Source organism: Nilaparvata lugens, chromosome 2, assembly GCF_014356525.2.
Source record: "Nilaparvata lugens isolate BPH chromosome 2, ASM1435652v1, whole genome shotgun sequence".
NCBI lineage: Eukaryota > Metazoa > Arthropoda > Insecta > Hemiptera > Delphacidae > Nilaparvata > Nilaparvata lugens.
The window spans coordinates 72,823,360-72,840,460 of NC_052505.1; the positions used below are offsets into that span (position 1 = coordinate 72,823,360).

Below are 17,101 nucleotides of genomic sequence, written 5' to 3' on the forward strand. Positions count from 1 at the left end.
CCCAAGATGTTTCGATGTTTTTGAACGGGTAGTATTATAGTCAACTGTCTTTTAACGTTGATGGAAAGATACATTCTCAAGATGTTCGATGTTTTTGAACGGGTAGTATTATAGTCCACTAGACAGCTGATTTATAATGAATAATTCTATAGGCTGATTTTTACTCCAATATTGGCATATGAAGGATGCTCCTTTTCCCTTTTATATTATCCTTGAAATGCAAAATTTATAAAAACCTAGTATATACGTTGACGCGCAATTTAAAAAGAAACATATACCTGTCAAATTTCATGAAAATCTATTACCGCGTTTCGCCGTAAATGCGCAACATATAAACATTAAGAGAAATGCCAAACCGTCGACTTTTGAATCTTAGACCTCACTTCACTCGGTCAATTAGGGCCGGTTTCCGAGCTCGGGATTAAGCTAAGTTCTAGACTTTAAACAGCTGGAGTCAGAAAATTGGCTTTCCAAAACTGGGCGAAGTCAAAGTCCACGTTGGTTTTTTTCAAATTTCGAAAAACTAGAAAATTCAACACAACATAAAATAAAGAGAAAATATTGTAAAGTTTCAGCTAGTTTTAATTATTTACGAATTTTTCATTACATCAAGGAAAAACGTTTCCAATTATAGAAATGAGAAAATGAAGATTATCATTAAAACTGTGACTACGCCCCGTTTCGGAAAGCCAATTTTCTGACTCCAGCTGTTTAAAGTCTAGAACTTAAATCCGGATCTCGGAAACCGGTCCTAATAATAATAGTAGAGAAATCATAATCCTAGCATTTATTATTACTACTACTTTCATCTAAGATTCAACCGCGTTTAAACAAGCTCGGAAACCGGCCCTTAAAGTAGCCGATTAACGTCAAGAAAATATCCCATGCCTGGAGGAGATTCCATCAAGAAAAGGGATTTCACAGGAACGGATGAAAAAGAGAAGATAACAACCCTTCCTTCCTTGGCCCGCCCACACTACGACTAAGTGAGGTCTACTAGGAGCAACACTTGATCTACCAATCTCATATAAATTTGATGCATTTCATTCAACTCTTGACAACATCTATTCTGCAAGAGATTATCAAGAATTGAATCTTCTGAATAACTTTTTCAATTACCTAGTTGACAGAATGCCTAGCTGTAGCTCTGTGCAGTGACTTCAAACCTCATCCAAGTCCCTAACAAACTTCTCCAGTTCGACAAACAATATTGATATAAAGATAGATAGATAGATTTAATTCTTTTGCTATCGGACCATACAGTCATCAGCAACGTCAATAGAATATTCATAACACTCAATTTATTATGAAGTATGTGTGTAAAACTCCTCCAAAGAATAGAAGGGATCGAACAGTAACTCGCCGAACAAAGAGACTGGATAATTTTTTATTGACTGGCAAACTGTTGTAGACCTATTTTAGACGTGATGGGACTTCTGTACTTTGGTTAATCTTGTACGTTGGGTATCAAGTTGTAGTCTTTGGCGGGTGTTGTATGAATGAACCATACCTCTTGTGTTCATTTTACACTTATTTTCATGCATATACAAGGCAAAAACATAAATATATTGGTTGTAAACCGATAATATTCCAAGAGAAACAAATAACGGTTTGCAATGTTCCCTGAAAGTGGCCCCCACTATTATCCTCACAGCTTTTTTCTGGAGAAGGAGAACACCAGAAATATGACTACTTCCACCCCAGTGTAGGATACCATATCACAGAAGACTGTGCAACAAACTGAAATATGCCATACGCAAATAATCATTCGACAGTTGACTCTTGAAACATCTTATGAGGTAGATAGACTTTGAGAGCTTGTCACAAAGATTTCTACAATGAGGCTCCCATGTTAACCTTTGGTCTATGTAGACGCCCAGGAACTTACTTGATGTTTCTCCTATGGACTGCTGAGGGTCAGCTCTATGCTTTAAGCCACAGATAAACTATAGGTTAGTACAATTTAGTTATATACAAATACTTGAATGGTAACCTTAAGATCCAATCTCTTTCAAACTCAATCTTTCCGTTTAGACCCCACAGTTTATTATAGTTGAAAGAGCAGATCTGTAGAGAAGACAATGGTAGGCGATAAAATGCGGACATCTCAATTTTTTGCAATAAATTCTTTGGGAATAATGGATAAATATTACAAGGTTTTAATGGTATAATTTATTAACATTACTTTTACTATAACAAGAGGAAACTAAGAATTCTGCTTCTTCAAGGAATCAATAAATTCGACTATTCTTTCTTTCTTTGCTTCATTTCTCAGCTCATTAATCATTTTGTCAAAAGCATCCGAGCCCGAAAGGAAGATTTCAATACAATGAGTTGTGTACCCTATCCTGTGATCAGTGATCCTGTCTTGTTGGTAATTGTACGTTCTTATCTTTTCAGATCGATCTCCAGAACCCATCTGTGAAAATACAAGAAATGCTTTTTGATATTCATATAGAAGTGCATTAAAAAATATTTACAGTGAAGTGAGAAATTTTTCTCCTACAAAGATAAAAAACAAACCCAATTCACAACAAAATTCAAAATTTTTAACAACTTATTTGTATGATTATGACTGAAATCTAAATAAAGGACTGAAAAGTGCCGAAGTATATGATCGAAGTCACTTATGGGACGATAGGCTACGTGGATACATACAAATATTTGGGTCAACTACTATCTTAGAATCAAATTGGGAAGAAAATAAAGCAGAGATGGTAGGGAGATGAAAGAATTGGATTCTAAAGACAATATTCAAAGGAGATTTTTAAAATAAATTAAAAACAAAAGCCCTCAGAAAATGTGTTTATCCATCAAATTGTATACTGTACAGTGCTCAAACTTAAACATTGGCCGGTGAACTTGACAGATGATAAGAAGAAACAAAACAGAAGAAATTTCAAGAAGTAAGTGAGAAACGCAAAAATGTTATAATTTTCATCAAGGGAACCTCTACAAGACAAGACATGATTTAAAAAATGTTCGTTTAAATGGTTAAAGTGAACTATCTGCAACGGGAAGCTCATCTAATCAAGTGGAGATGGGCCGGTCACGTAGCAAGGATGGAAGCTGACAGATGGGCAAAGACATGCACGGAATGGATACCATAGGACAGAACCAGAGGATGGGGACGCTCCACTCTCCGGTGGAGGATTGGAGAAGCGAGTTGTACATTTGTGGAAAAGCTGGACGAAAGTTATTGACAGACACTGAATCTGAAATGCGAAAAATAATCAGATAAATAATGTAAAATATAGGATTTTTGTCATCTAAATATACCTCATAAGAGAGACTTTTGTAGTTTCAAGAATGTGAATAAAGCTATATTATGTGATACTAGCACCAAAAATATCACTAAGAGCAACCAATTAAGAGTAATGAAAATTCTTTGACTGACCTGGAATTTCCTTGTCCTTGAAACGTTTTTCATTTGTTCATCAACCTGAATTTGATAAAGCTTAGCTCGCAGTTTTTTTAAAGCATACGATTTGTTTTTGATTTGTGATCTTTCTGTTTGACACTCAACCGCAATACCTGTTTGGATGATTTCATTCATGTTATTTAAAATCATGTAAATTTGCGAATGTATACTTCCAAGTTTATAATTCAGAACAACACAAAAATAACTGTTTTTGAATGTAATACGAGTAAACAATTAGTATGACAACTAAATTCTGACTTAAAACTCTTCAAAATATGATAAATATATTATTTTAGATTTTAGACGTTTTTACATTCTAGGATTTGGTGCGGTTCTGAGTTTATGAAATAACGATCATAACTATGCAAATAATGATAAACGCTCGTGTATACAAAGATCAATAAACATTCAGTCAAACACTCCGTATTCAGCCTAATTAATAATAAACCAAATCAAATTATCTGAAGAAATCTTAAAACCATTCATCTCACATTATGCAATTGATTAGAGGAAGCAATAAATGCTTTGAGCAAATTTGTTTTCACTCTCTTGTGAGTATTAATAAAAATATTCCACGATCGCTAGTTACTTGTTATTGGAACAATAAATATAGATATGGTAATAGATCTGGATCTATAATCCATAATTGGCTACATTTAGTAGGAACAGAAAATTAATAAAAAACATTTATACATGTATTAGGAGAAACGTTTGACCCATGTAACGGTATAGATAGAAAAAGAGGAAGTTGATTAATGATACTTAACTCTTTTGTAGTCATTCTCGAATTTACTGGAAGTTGATGTATGATACTTGAGTCTTTTCTAGTCATTCACGAATTTACTGTTCATTTTATTACTTGTTTTTATAGTTTCTCACATATTAAATTTCGTATATTAATGTTGGTAATAATTTATAACTTAGAATTCTCACTCATTAATGTAGCTACAAAATTCCTAATCTAATATCACATTTGGGTTAATTTTGTTATTGCTATATTTGGAAATTTCTATCGAATTCTTTTTCAAACTATTTTTGTAATTTCTGTTAATTTTAAATATTGTTATATTATCATAGCAGGATTTTTTGTAATATTCGTGTTTTGATCATTTGTTCTGTTAATCAAGAATGTATAGGATAGCAGCTCCTATTTGTATGAGTACATGCTCGAGAACAAATAATAAAATTATTTGATTTGATTGATGATACCTGTTGGCAAATGAGTGATCCTAACCGCACTGTCGGTTTTGTTGACACTTTGCCCGCCGGGACCTGAAGCTCGTTTCGCTTCAAATTTCAAGTCTTTATCATGTAGATCCACTTCTACCTAGAATATTTCAAAAGCAAACAATTAAGTAAGAGCATATATAATCTAAAAACGAGCAACATTTAGTAAATTTATCAAGACATGAAGAATTTTGGAAAGTAATATGATATTTTATTGTTATATTTTGTAGGAAAGATTGTAAGTATTCGAGTACAGAACCAATTGTACAAAAAGCAATGCTGTACTAGTTAATAGATACTTGAATTCCGAAACGGTGATTACCTTATATTAATAACTAGCCGGCAGGCTTGCTTTGCTTGCACAAACAGACTCCACCTCCGCTCCCCAGATCTATAATAAAATAGGCGAGGGACATAACTTTGCAAGTCAATACTTTGCTATGCTTTGATTCGGCAATGGAGACTATCACTAATATTCTACAACTGGAACATTCTATTATAAATGGATGAGACAGTTAGCTCAAGTTCCAGCTACTATTAATGGAGTATTGAAGTGTATAAGAAAATTAAGCCTGAAATTAGTTTTCCCACAACAATAAAGTAGCCTACAACTTTTTGATTCCTGAAGACCCAATGAGCTGGAAATACAGAAATGATTGATGATTGGATTGTACCTCTGATGGCTGAGCCATGACAGAAACAGACACGGCGCTGGTGTGAATGCGGCCGTACTTCTCGGTGAGAGGAACTCGCTGCACCCGATGTACACCAGCCTCGTAGCAGTAGTGCTTCAAAGCATCACCTCCACTCACAGATATGCTGCCACTTCTTATGCCGCCTGAAATTATTGCATATTACTTACTTTACTACTTTACAAATTGGCAACAGCCTAATTTTGTCAGATTGGCAGTAAGTTGAGGATGGTTTCTAAGCAGTATTTGAGTTCTGTCACTTTATTAGGTTAGCACTAAGTTGAAAAACTTATTTAAAATACATTTATTGAGAAATAATTTTATTGGGCACTTTATGCTTCTATCAGAGGAAGTATAGATAATTTATTAAGGGCCGGTTTCCGAGCCTGAGATTTAGCTAAGTTCTACACTTTAACCGGCTTGAAACTCTGGAGTCAGAAAATTAGCTTTCCGAGCCAGGGCGTTAACTTAGTCGAGGACTCAACGTCGAGTTAGAGATAACGTTAGACTCTGGAGTTTATAAATTTGCTTTCTGAGTAATGGAATTATAAGTCCAAGACTTGAATTAGATTCTCATATCTTTTCGAGTCAAAGGTTTATCAAAGATCGTTGAGTCCAGAGCTTGAAACAGCGTGATTTTAAACCCTCGATTGGGGTAGGATTTACATTTAAGTTCTTGACTTAACTGAGCAAACACAAATCAGTTATTTTTTTGAGTACAGGAGTAGCCTAATAGATGTCATGGAATACCAAATTAAAAAGACAAACATGACAAATACGTCACTGCATTATTGTTAATAAAATACTTCACATATGAAAAATACTAACATATTATTGTTCATGGAAAATTTCAACTTTAAATTGATAATAAACAACATACTGTAATCACCAGTGAACAAATCTCGCCACTCGTAGTGTAGTTACTTTATTCTCAATTACCTAAATATATATTTTATGTGTGATATTTTCCATGAGGAAATTACTGACAAAGTTTCTTCTCAGAAGTGAAATGTTTTTTCCAAGAAAATGTCACCAAAGTGAATGGATTGCAGACCACGATAGTGTAATTATATCAACCTATATAAGCATTTAACGGCTGTCAAATGAGTCCCGCAAAGCACATGGTTGTTTATATCATTCCATCTTTTCTCATTACCCCTGCACAAACAATAGCTTAAGTCTATATCGTCCAGCAAGAATATAAAATATTTAAAGGTTTATGTCATAATTTATAATAAAATTAAAATTTTAGGCATAAGATAGTTTCTGATCCGACAGAAATTGGATTTCAATCAGTTGGGTATGCATGAGAGTAAGACATTTATTAGATGAAAATTTGATTGACATCAGCCTTACCCAAATCCGAGACTGATAGATCGTCCACGTAATGATCCCAGCCTTTGTATGAAGCATAGCCACAATACATTTCAAGTAAATTGTTTGCAAACAGCATGGCTTCTTGTCCACCAACTCCTGCTCTTATCTCAATTATTACATCATTGATTTCATCAAAGGGTTCCACTGGTACCAAATAATTTACCAACTGTAACATAACAAGAAAATAATTACGAAAGTAATAACATTTTAAATATGAGGAATAACTAAAAATACAACTTGTCTAATGTAAGCCACAGAAAGTGAAACGTATTACATCATCTTAATTGCATGGTATGATCAGCATTTCTACATTAAAAGGAATGTTATCTTAAACAAAAATACAATCAATAACCTATTTCGCCATAAGATTGGTTAGACTTTGACCTGTACAGTTGCTGCAGTAACATTGATTGAAATGATTTCAATTTGCTCCAAATTGGATGCAAACCAAACATTGCAAGACTTGCAAGAATGGCTTAAAAGACACACTTGATAAAGATGGAACTCTGAGGATTGAGAAAAGTATTCAATTATTCTAGTGAGTCTTAAACAAAGCCAAAAATCCCCAGTCCATGTCACTGCGATTAACCAACAGGTCTGCATCAATCAATTTGTTTAGAAAAATTATAACCAACTACTGGCCATTTAGAATACATACGTTGTGATTCTGCACACCTATGCAATGTCCACAATATTAAAGCATCATTTGTGTCAAACTCACTAGCCATATTTATTTATTTGTTTACATAATTTGAAACAATCATTAGTTGCAGCACTATCAATGCAGAACTGTCCCAAGAGTGATCCAGTACAAGTTCAACACTCTCTGAAGGTGAGACTGGCTACTATATATCTTTTGCGATTCATATCCAATGAATCATAGAATTAAATGAATCACGTGTCTTGAGACGAGTGTCTCACAAAAGATATACAGTAGCCAACACTTCTAATTTATCTGCCGCCATAACGTTCATACAACATAACATATCCAATGAATCATCGAATCTGATGAATTTAGAAATTAGGTTGTGCTCTAGCCGCGGTGGCTCTAAGCACGCGTCTCGAGTCGTAGATAAAGAATTGCACCTTTATAGTCTCTAGTTGCTCTAGTCTGATAACATACTTCCGACAAAGTGCAAATTCAACAACAAACTGCTCTTAGAATACAGCACTGAACCAATAGAATGCAAGAGCAATAATACGCACTAACTATTGAGAATGTTATGGAGTAGAAATACAGACCAGTAGATCGTTCTACCACATCGGCATAATAGCGACTGAATGGCAGCTGGTGGAGAGTCGAGTGACGTTGATGGCGCGTTTCCCCCTCCACCATCCGCCAAGTACTGCGCGATTCAAAACCGTCCGTTTTCCGAGGTCCATCCTGTATAAGATCACATATAGAATAAGAGTTGTAGCCTCAACACAAATTGTTTCTAGATCAAAGGGTCTGTATTTCTACTCCATAACATTTTCAATTTTCCAGCAAACAGGAAAATAATTAGCAGACATAAAAGTGTGGCTGCATGGGAGAATGTGGGGAAGAGTGGGTGATGTATTGGAGAGGAGAGACTCAACAATGACATAGCCAACTCATTACCACTCCCACGCCCTTCCAAACACAAAAGACTGAGAATTTGCGTACAATAATAGCTGACCACTTAAAAACCCAATGCAACAAATAACCTCGACCTTATTCTCCAACATCTCATTCCCTTGACAAAATTCAGTGACAATTCGCAATCATACGATGAAGAGGGGAGCCTAATGCCTCCAAATGAATCCACAATTATTAGCAAAACATGTGAGAACTGATACAAAAAATTGAAAATTTGATATTCAAATTGCATCCACAATTATTAACAAAACATGTAAGGGCCGACGAATAATTGGAAATTTAATACGGTACCTCATTGACCAAGCGAAGTGAGGTCTAAGATTCAAGTCGACGGTTTTGCATTTCTCTTTATGTTTATATTTATGTTCCGCATTTAAGGCAAAACGCAGTAATAGATTTGATAGTAGCATAGTTGTTTACAACAAATTATTAGCAAGGTCTACTGTTCACAGCGCAAGGTCTACTGTTCACAGAACTACTAGTAATATTATTTGTCAAGAGTTCAAGAAGGAAAAAAGAGAAATAAAACATTTTGATACTTGCCTCACGGTCGACTCTTTGAAGCTTCTCAATATATTCTGTTTTTTCAGATTCTATTTGAGCTTTCATTTCTTTATCATCTTCCATGCCTGAAATGAGCAAATTCTTTGTTAATTGACAGTTGTAAAGTTGAATTAAATTAGATAACTTCAAACAGTAATACAAAATGGATTTATCATGAGGCAGAGAAGAGATCACAGCACTTGAAAATTAGAAAACCAGAAGTGGAAACGGCACCATACTAATGTTTATTAGTTATAACAACTCACTAATCTAGATAATAGATTGTCAAAATAGTCTTTTACATGTTTTATTTTGTTGCAGTGGGTTTCAGTAACCCAAACCTAGGAAAGAGTATGTGAAATATTGGACGATTGCCGAAAACCTGAATACTACTTTATACTACGCTTTTACAACGTCAAATATTGACTATTGAATGAGCTGAATACTAATGAACAAAAATAGACAATGTGCATAAAATATATATCAAAGAACATATGTAACAATAAAAACTAACTACAGGGGTGTCTTATGATCCACCCCATCCTTAGGGTATGATCAAAGTGGGTGAGTGTCATGCATGAGCCGAGAAACAAAATCTGGAAAGAGCAATTGACATAAAAATACAATATAAGAGAAACAAAAAAGAGTTTAGGGACAAACTAGAGACTATCAGAAGAAATAAGAATGACAAGATAATTTCTGAATCAAAGAACAAAAGCAAGGCAATCTGGGATGTAATTAAAAAACAGTCTAGTAAATCATTGTTGGTGAAAAACAATAGTCCATTAAGTTCAGACCAGTTCAATGAATTCTTCATAAAAAATATTAGTAAAGTTGTTACTGAGGTTGAAAGTAGGAATTCAACAAGTAGTCCAATTGATTTTTTAAATTCTGGTTACTGTAAACCCTCTTCTAAGTTTGAATTTGAATTGATTGAAAAAGACGATGTTATTCGTGTTCTTGGGAAAATGAAAGCCAGCAATAGCACATAAGTCCAAAAATGATGAAAATGGGTTATGATTATATTATAGATCCTTTGATAAATTTAGTGAATAGTTCAATTTATTGATGGTGTTTTTCCACAGACTTTAAAATTGAGTAAAGTCTTAACTGTCCATAAAAAAGGTTGCAAATCCGACTTAAATAACTTCAGGCCGATAAATATAACCACCACTGTGTCCAAAGTTCTGTGTCCAAGAGAGTGTTTTGAATATGCAAATAGTAAACTACTTTGAGATTAATGGTCTTTTTAGTAACTCTCAGTTTGGGTACAGAGTGGGGAGAAATACAATTAGAGCTGCTGAGGATCTCTATAGGGATTGCTTGGACTCCTTAGAGAATAAGTGCTTCACTCAGGCTAAGTTATTCGATTTGTCGAAAGCTTTTGACACGGTTTCTCACAAACTCCTACTAGATAAACTCTTATTCTATGGGTTTCAGTCCAGATCCATAAGGATGATTGAATCATATCTCAGCAATCGTTTTCAGAAAGTTGCATTCAATGGATCAGAATCTCAGTACTTGCCTGTCTCTCATGGGGTTCCTCAGGGGTCAATATTAGGTCCAATACTATTCCTAATCTACATTAATGACCTCCCAACTATAGTTGACCCTCCAGCTAAGAGTTATCTTTTTGCTGATGATCTTTGTGTGTTTCTGAGCACGCCAACAGAGGCTTCCCTGAATGCTGCTGCACAAGAGGTGACTCAGTCAATTGAGAGGTGGTGCAACTCAAACTTGCTGTGCGTGAACTCCAACAAGGTTAAAGATTTGAGATTCACTTATAATAGGAGACTGCTGGTGGTAGATGCGGAAAAGGAAGCCAAATTTCTGGGATTCACTCTGGACAACTGTTTGAGTTGGTCCAGGCACATTGATAAAACCGCTGGAAAGCTTAATAGAGGAATATTTATATTAAGAAAGTTAAGGACTTGTGTCAGTGTTGATGTTCTAAAGGTAGTTTACTTTGCTCACATTCAGTCACACCTGTCTTATGGTGCTGTATTGTGGGGGTCAAAGGCATATAACTCAAAACTATTTCGTATTCAAAGAAAGGCAATCAGGCTTATTTGTGGTCTGCCAAAACGCGCTCAATGCAAAGAGAGCTTCAAAGAATTAGAAATACTGAAATTTCCCTCTATTTTTGTTCTTCAGTGTCTGACCTATGTGAAGGAGAATTTGAATGGTTTTGTTGAGCAGGGAGTATCCCATGAGCATCAGACTAGAGGCAGGAATAATTTGATCACCAGCCGCTACGAGCATTCTAGCACGCAAAAACATTTCTATCCATTGGTGTGAAGCTTTTTAATATGCTCTCTGAACAATTTGGAGGTTTGCCAAATCTAGTTTTCAAGCGGAGGCTGAAGATATTCCTAATCAGTAACCCCATTTACACTTTCCAGGAGTTCTATGAACTGGCTAGGACTTTGTAAAATTATTAATATTATGTTGAGGTACCTACATTAAGTAAATACTGTATCAACTACTGCTACTTTTCATTTCTGTTTGCTCGTTTTTATTTGTGTGACTGCATTATATTTCAAGACCAGAATATCTTATATTTGAATATTTAGATATATTTTTAATATCTTTCTTTGTTTGGACATGATATTAATATATCATGATATTGTAGTTCTTTTAGAATAGTATCTTTCCAATTATTGTATTGTATGTGTGACATTTGCTGTACATTGTGACGGAGGTAATGCTTCTGAAGACCTCAGAAGCGGTTACATTAAAACTTATTCTATTCTATTCTAAATACCTTGTGACTTGTCTGTACCTTTTAAGAGAAAATGCATTCAGTTAACGAGCGTTAAAAAATCAGCGCGCCTGAGGGGAACGTGATAACTAAGCTCCCCGTCAGTAAAGCTCCTTCTAAAACCACGTTCGAGGGGATCAACTGACGGCGTCAACTGAGCACCTGAGAAAGGAGCTTGGTTGTCGTGAGCGTCCAATGAGCTTGGATGTCGTCTACGGTCCCGATATCTAGTCCCCTCTGAACCAGTAGGGGATTTGCTGTCGGGGAGACTAGTTGACACCAGCGTGCAAGGAGCTTGGTTGTTGTTACCGAACCCGACAACCAAGCTCCTCGCACGCTCTGAGTGCCGGAGTTTTTGCGTGTAAACTGACATGACATGAATCTCTTTTCATATCATCTGCATAGGCTATGGCATAGAACTATAACCGTGTAATACAGGCCTAATAAACGAATTTGAATGCATAGGTCTACTAACTTTGAAGATTACCCAACACATGTAATACAGTATAACTGCCTTTATTAGACTCTCAAGAGAGGTTTATCTACTTCGGAAGATGAGAAGACTAGTGTTGAACGCCTGCTGATGCTGTACCATGCTGTATTTGCCAGCCACATACATTATGGCATCTTGATATGCGGACATTCTCCTGGAATGACATACTCCTGCTCTAGAAGAAGGCACTTCATGTAATGACGTTTAGCGAGTATAATGCACACTGCCAGCCCATATTCCAACGCTTGGGCATTCATACAGTACATGGCATGTACATACTGTCATTGCTCCTACACGCCAGGAAAAACATCTGCAGATTCGCTAGAAGGGAGGAAGTGCACTCACATGGAACTCGAAAAGGGGTTGACTTGGATGTGCCGCGCTGTCGCCTGTCAAGAGTGAAGGACAGTTTTCCTATTTTGGCGGTGCAATTGTTCCACTGCCTGCCGAACTCGGTTAGGGCACGCCCAGTCAATGTGTTCAGAAGCTCATTGTCAAAGTGGCTTGTTAGAAGGAGCTTCTACCAGTTAGAAGATTTCTTCGGCGAAAGCTTTGCTGGACTTTGACGCTGCCATGTTTTAATTCACACAATCTATCCAGGAAGACCTGGCCCTGATCACGACTTTGGATATTTGGATTAAGGTCGAATTTAGGACTCGCTGCCACACAACAAAAATATAAGAGTATAAAGTCTCAATTTAAAGATTAAAAATAATTGAAGACTAAACAGTAAATCAAAGTTTTTCTTGATGATATTTAATATATGGGTTGTTTTTCCAACCTCAGCTCTTTAGATATTGTAAGGGAATACGTTTGATAAGCTAATCCTTTGAACTCAACAACAATGTGATACAAGGTTGAACTCGTCTTGTCCTCTTCTGTACTCTGTAGATATATTATGTAGCCGGGTCCACACTGAACAAATGTTTGTCAAACATGTTTGCTGAAACAGTTTGAGCAAATTTCATAATGATTGACAAATGTTTGCCCGTGGCCAGTGTGAACGCATCACGAAACAAAATATTTGTAAGCACTGAAACTTTCTAAGTTCTACAGCAAACACTGAAAATGTTTAGAAAAACCGTACCGTAATTTGATGTTTGACAGACCATGATTGTCCAAACTTTTTAAAATGTTTATCCCTGTGCCCCTCAACAGACATTTTTGCCGAAAATTTGCTCAGTGTGGACACGGCTTTAATGCTGGATTCCACGGACCATATACTAAGTGCCCCTCAACTATTCAAAGGAAATCAAAATTGAAACTAGGAATAAATGAATCGACCTCCAATGATACCCTTTAAAGATAGTTTCCTTTGAATTATTACTCACCCAATTTCAATTCTTCTAAAGATGCCAAATTGTCAAGAATATTAACTCTTGAAGACAATAACTGATTTTTCTTAAAGGCTTGCAAATTACTTTTTGAGAATGATCTATCACTTCTATAATTATCGGTAAGAGAATCTAAGTGTAACTTTAAGGCATCTTGGTTTTGTAAAATAATGTTTTCAACTGAATCACTGGAAATAGTGCGAATCGGCAGTATATGTAATTTTAAGAAGTATAAGTTTCTTAATTGCTTGGTTTTTACATATTTCCGTATGTGGTTGCAATTAGTCTTATTTGAGTCATAAAATTTCAAAATATTCCTTGTATAATGAAGAGACCGTGGTAGGCACATTTTTAGATGTTGAGGTTTTACAATAATATTTCAACTTCCATGAAAAGTTACTTTGCTATTAGTATTTAAAGAATTTACCATTATCCATACTGAAACTAGCTAATTAATTGGATGGAAAATATTCAACAAAATGAATAGAGAATGTTTAAATATTGATATGCACTATATAAACAGAAAAGTGCCTCATTCAATAAATCAATAGTTGAAACAATTTTAGGGTTATGTTGATTTGATTTGATTCAGTGCCTTCTGAATTCTAGTGTAGCAATGCGTTCGATCTGGGAACTTAGACCAGTTATCGAATAGACACGCTGGAAAGTCTATAGTGAGGTTCACGTTGTAATCGCAGTGGATAAAGATAGGAAAACAGCGTTGTCGATTCTCTGCCTTAATTAATAATGTTTCTGAACTGTCAAAAACAGATTCGGCATCGTTGCGGAGCTAGAAAACGATATTACTACCTGCTTTGACAAATTATAGAGGAGGATAGCAACATCAAAGTTAATCAAATACTGTCATTATAAAGTACCTTACCTTAATACCTTCAGCTTCATCCATTACCCACAATTGTGGGATCGATGGCGTCAAAAAATCAAAACACGTACAAACACATGAAAAAAAAAAACTGTAACAGTTCAGATGGCAGTGATCCAGTGCTCACGCTCTCAATAAAAATTCAAATTATCACTCATAAATTCGTTCACACTGTAGTATGCCTTTGCACACAGTAGCTTCCGGACGGTTCTCCTGAAGGCGGCCTCATCCAATTGCTTCACACTATTAGGCAGCTTGTTGTAGAATTTCAGGGCCGAAATCCTGTAACTGGCCTGCTTCTTCTTCTTTCTTCTGTGATCGGCCTGTGATCGGTGGAGGCGTCTCCTGGGGATATCCAACAGCTCACTGCGCCTGGTGTTGTGGCGGTGGATGTCATCACGGGCAGCTAGAGTATGCTGTATCTTCTTGACATACACCAAGCACAGGAGGATGTAATGGCTGAAGACAGACAGTACACCAAGGCGAGCAAAGATGGGCTTGCAGTGGGCAAGATGATCGCTGCCTGTTATAATTCCTATAGCCCTCTTTTGCAGTGGACCTCTCTATAGCCTCTAAAGCCAACATCTACTGCCATTTCTCCAAATCGTCATCATCGGATAGAAAAATTTCAGATTGTGCTATTTCAGAAGGATGTAGATTATTATTCATTGAAATGATAAACTCCAGCTGCGCTCCCTCTGAAATAGACACAATCTGCTATGGAAAACAATGTAAACAAACTCTACAGAAAAGTTTTCTATCTGATGCTGACGTCACGATTTGGAGATATGGTAGTACAAGTTGGCTTCATCGACTTTCAGTATGAATATACAGTAGGTCGTGTCTATTGTGAAACTGGTCTAAGTCAGGAAACATGAGAAGGGGTAAATTTTTTCAGTTCAAGTGGTTGATTGGGGTCGCCGTCAACCTGTCTCCCCGACAACTAGTCTCCTCGCTATTTTGATCTCAGGCGTCAGTAAATCCCCTGACAAAATATACGACCATTTCCGTCAACTAGTCTCCCCGACAGTAAATCCCCTACTGGAACGAAGGAGACTAGTTGTCGGCGACAACTAAGCTCCTCACACGCCCACGACAACTAGTCTCCCCGACAGTAAATCCCCTGCTGGATAGGCCACAAAGAAGGGATAGGATCCTCTTCTCTGTGGATAGGCCTATGAGGGTTCTGGTTGTCGTGATCGTATCCGACAACTAGTCTCCCCGACAGCTAATACCATATTGAACATTGAAACCAGCTTCAAGTGGGCGGGGAAGTAGTATACTATTCACAGATACTATTTCACACATTCTATGAATTCGATTATTAGATGAAAAGCTTGTTGAAGTTGTCACTTCTTTCACTGCAAACAAAAAATTAAAAAAATAAACTATAATTCTAAAATAAACTTTCGAATTCAACTGACTTGGAAATGTTCCTTATTGAATTGGCAAGCAGTTTCAGAATGAGTTTGTAAGTCTCGCAAGTGATTCTGGATGTATGCATGGAATATAATATATATATTACTATCGCTTACCTCACCTAATTTTTTATTACCATTCTATATCACAGATTTTTAACTCATATATGAGTTTCAATTTCATATATACTCTCAACATGTATTCACTCAATTTTCATTTTTCATGATTTGATACAAGCCATATAAAAATTAATTGCACCTTTTCATATAGCTGAAATTTGTGGATGTGTTGTTTCCCAACAGTCTCAAATGATCAAGTAAATTTCTCTTCCCACACAGTCTTTGACAAAATAGTCCACAGTTCAAAATTACCGCCTCACTAAGTATCCACCAACCCAACCCCCACCACAACCTTTTCCTCCACCTTCATCCCATACCACACATAGCCTTGTCATCTGAGTAAATTCCCACAGTCTGATGATGACCAACAACAGGTCGAAACAATTCGTCACTACAATAGTAAGTGTATTTTCACTTCAAAAGTGTTTTTTTAAAATTCAAGTTTCATTTAAACAGTGAAAAAGTATGGATATACAACAGAGTCTACTTATATACTTATTAAAAAATAAAAGCAAATTTCCTAAATTAAATAAACATGTCTCCAACTTCAGACCAAATGTAAAAGAAAAATTCCAAATTTCTCCTACAAAGTTATCTTTCATTAGGAGACAATTGATTTACATAAGCAGCGAATCAATAAATGCAATACCTTTTGATTTAAATGATAAAATATTAAAGAGGAGCATAACAGAGTGGATTAAAGGAGAATATTTTTTATTCACTATGAACCTAGCACTGGGATTGGTTTTTTCTGTTTCAGTTCGGTATTTCTCTGAATTCTGACTTTTTATAAATTATCAATATAGCTGTGAATTATTCTACTTTGGACCACATTTTTAAATTTTATTGATTTAAAGTATATTTTGTGACTCTACTTTTGTTGTAAAGCCTTTCCGTTTCAATTTCTAGTTATTTTAAGGATTTTTTGTTAAGCAACTCTCACCAGCAGGCAAAGAGCTATCTTTTGCTGGTGATGCCTAGAAATTTTATAATTAGGTAGTTTATAAAAAAAATTTATATATTTGAAAAATATTTTCATCAGATGGAAAGATTATCATGTAACTGGATGAATTAGACTATCATATGGAATACAAATTTAAACGTAAACTGAGTTTGTGAACATCTCAAACAGGGGACATCAGATTCTTGTGAATGAGAAAAATTCGTGAGGTCTACTGTTCAAAGAGCTACTAGTTAATTTGGAAACATACTGT

At 35.8% G+C, this 17,101-nt stretch overlaps 1 protein-coding gene across 3 annotated transcripts; it reads right to left on the reverse strand.

Moving 5' to 3' along the window:
- Window positions 1-2,147: 2,147 nt before the first annotated feature.
- LOC120348743 (peptide chain release factor 1-like, mitochondrial) lies at window positions 2,148-14,051 on the reverse strand. 3 transcript variants are annotated; one of them, XM_039421683.1, is made up of 7 exons: window positions 13,464-14,051; window positions 8,879-8,964; window positions 6,697-6,883; window positions 5,323-5,486; window positions 4,631-4,748; window positions 3,398-3,534; window positions 2,148-2,419 (listed from the first exon to the last, which is right to left on the reverse strand). In XM_039421683.1, exons 1-7 carry the CDS (start codon window positions 13,813-13,815, stop codon window positions 2,207-2,209), a joined length of 1,257 nt encoding a protein of 418 aa, XP_039277617.1. In that variant the 5' UTR covers window positions 13,816-14,051; the 3' UTR covers window positions 2,148-2,206. The 3 variants fall into 3 exon arrangements, with proteins under 3 accessions (XP_039277617.1, XP_039277619.1, XP_039277618.1); XM_039421685.1 differs by having other exon boundaries at window positions 2,158-2,419; window positions 13,894-14,011; XM_039421684.1 differs by lacking the exon at window positions 2,148-2,419 and adding an exon at window positions 2,789-3,215 and having other exon boundaries at window positions 13,464-14,012.
- Window positions 14,052-17,101: the final 3,050 nt, after the last annotated feature.

Bases quoted from the DNA above. Each gene is read 5' to 3' on its own strand.
- LOC120348743 (XM_039421683.1), bottom strand. From the start codon at position 13,815: ATGTGCCTACCACGGTCTCTTCATTATACAAGGAATATTTTGAAATTT. The intron at 5,487-6,696 runs GTAAGGCTGATG...CAATAATTTCAG, and splicing joins TCTATCAGTCTCGGATTTGG to GCGGCATAAGAAGTGGCAGC. The intron at 2,420-3,397 runs GTCAGTCAAAGA...GTATTTTCACAG, and splicing joins CAAGGACAAGGAAATTCCAG to ATGGGTTCTGGAGATCGATC.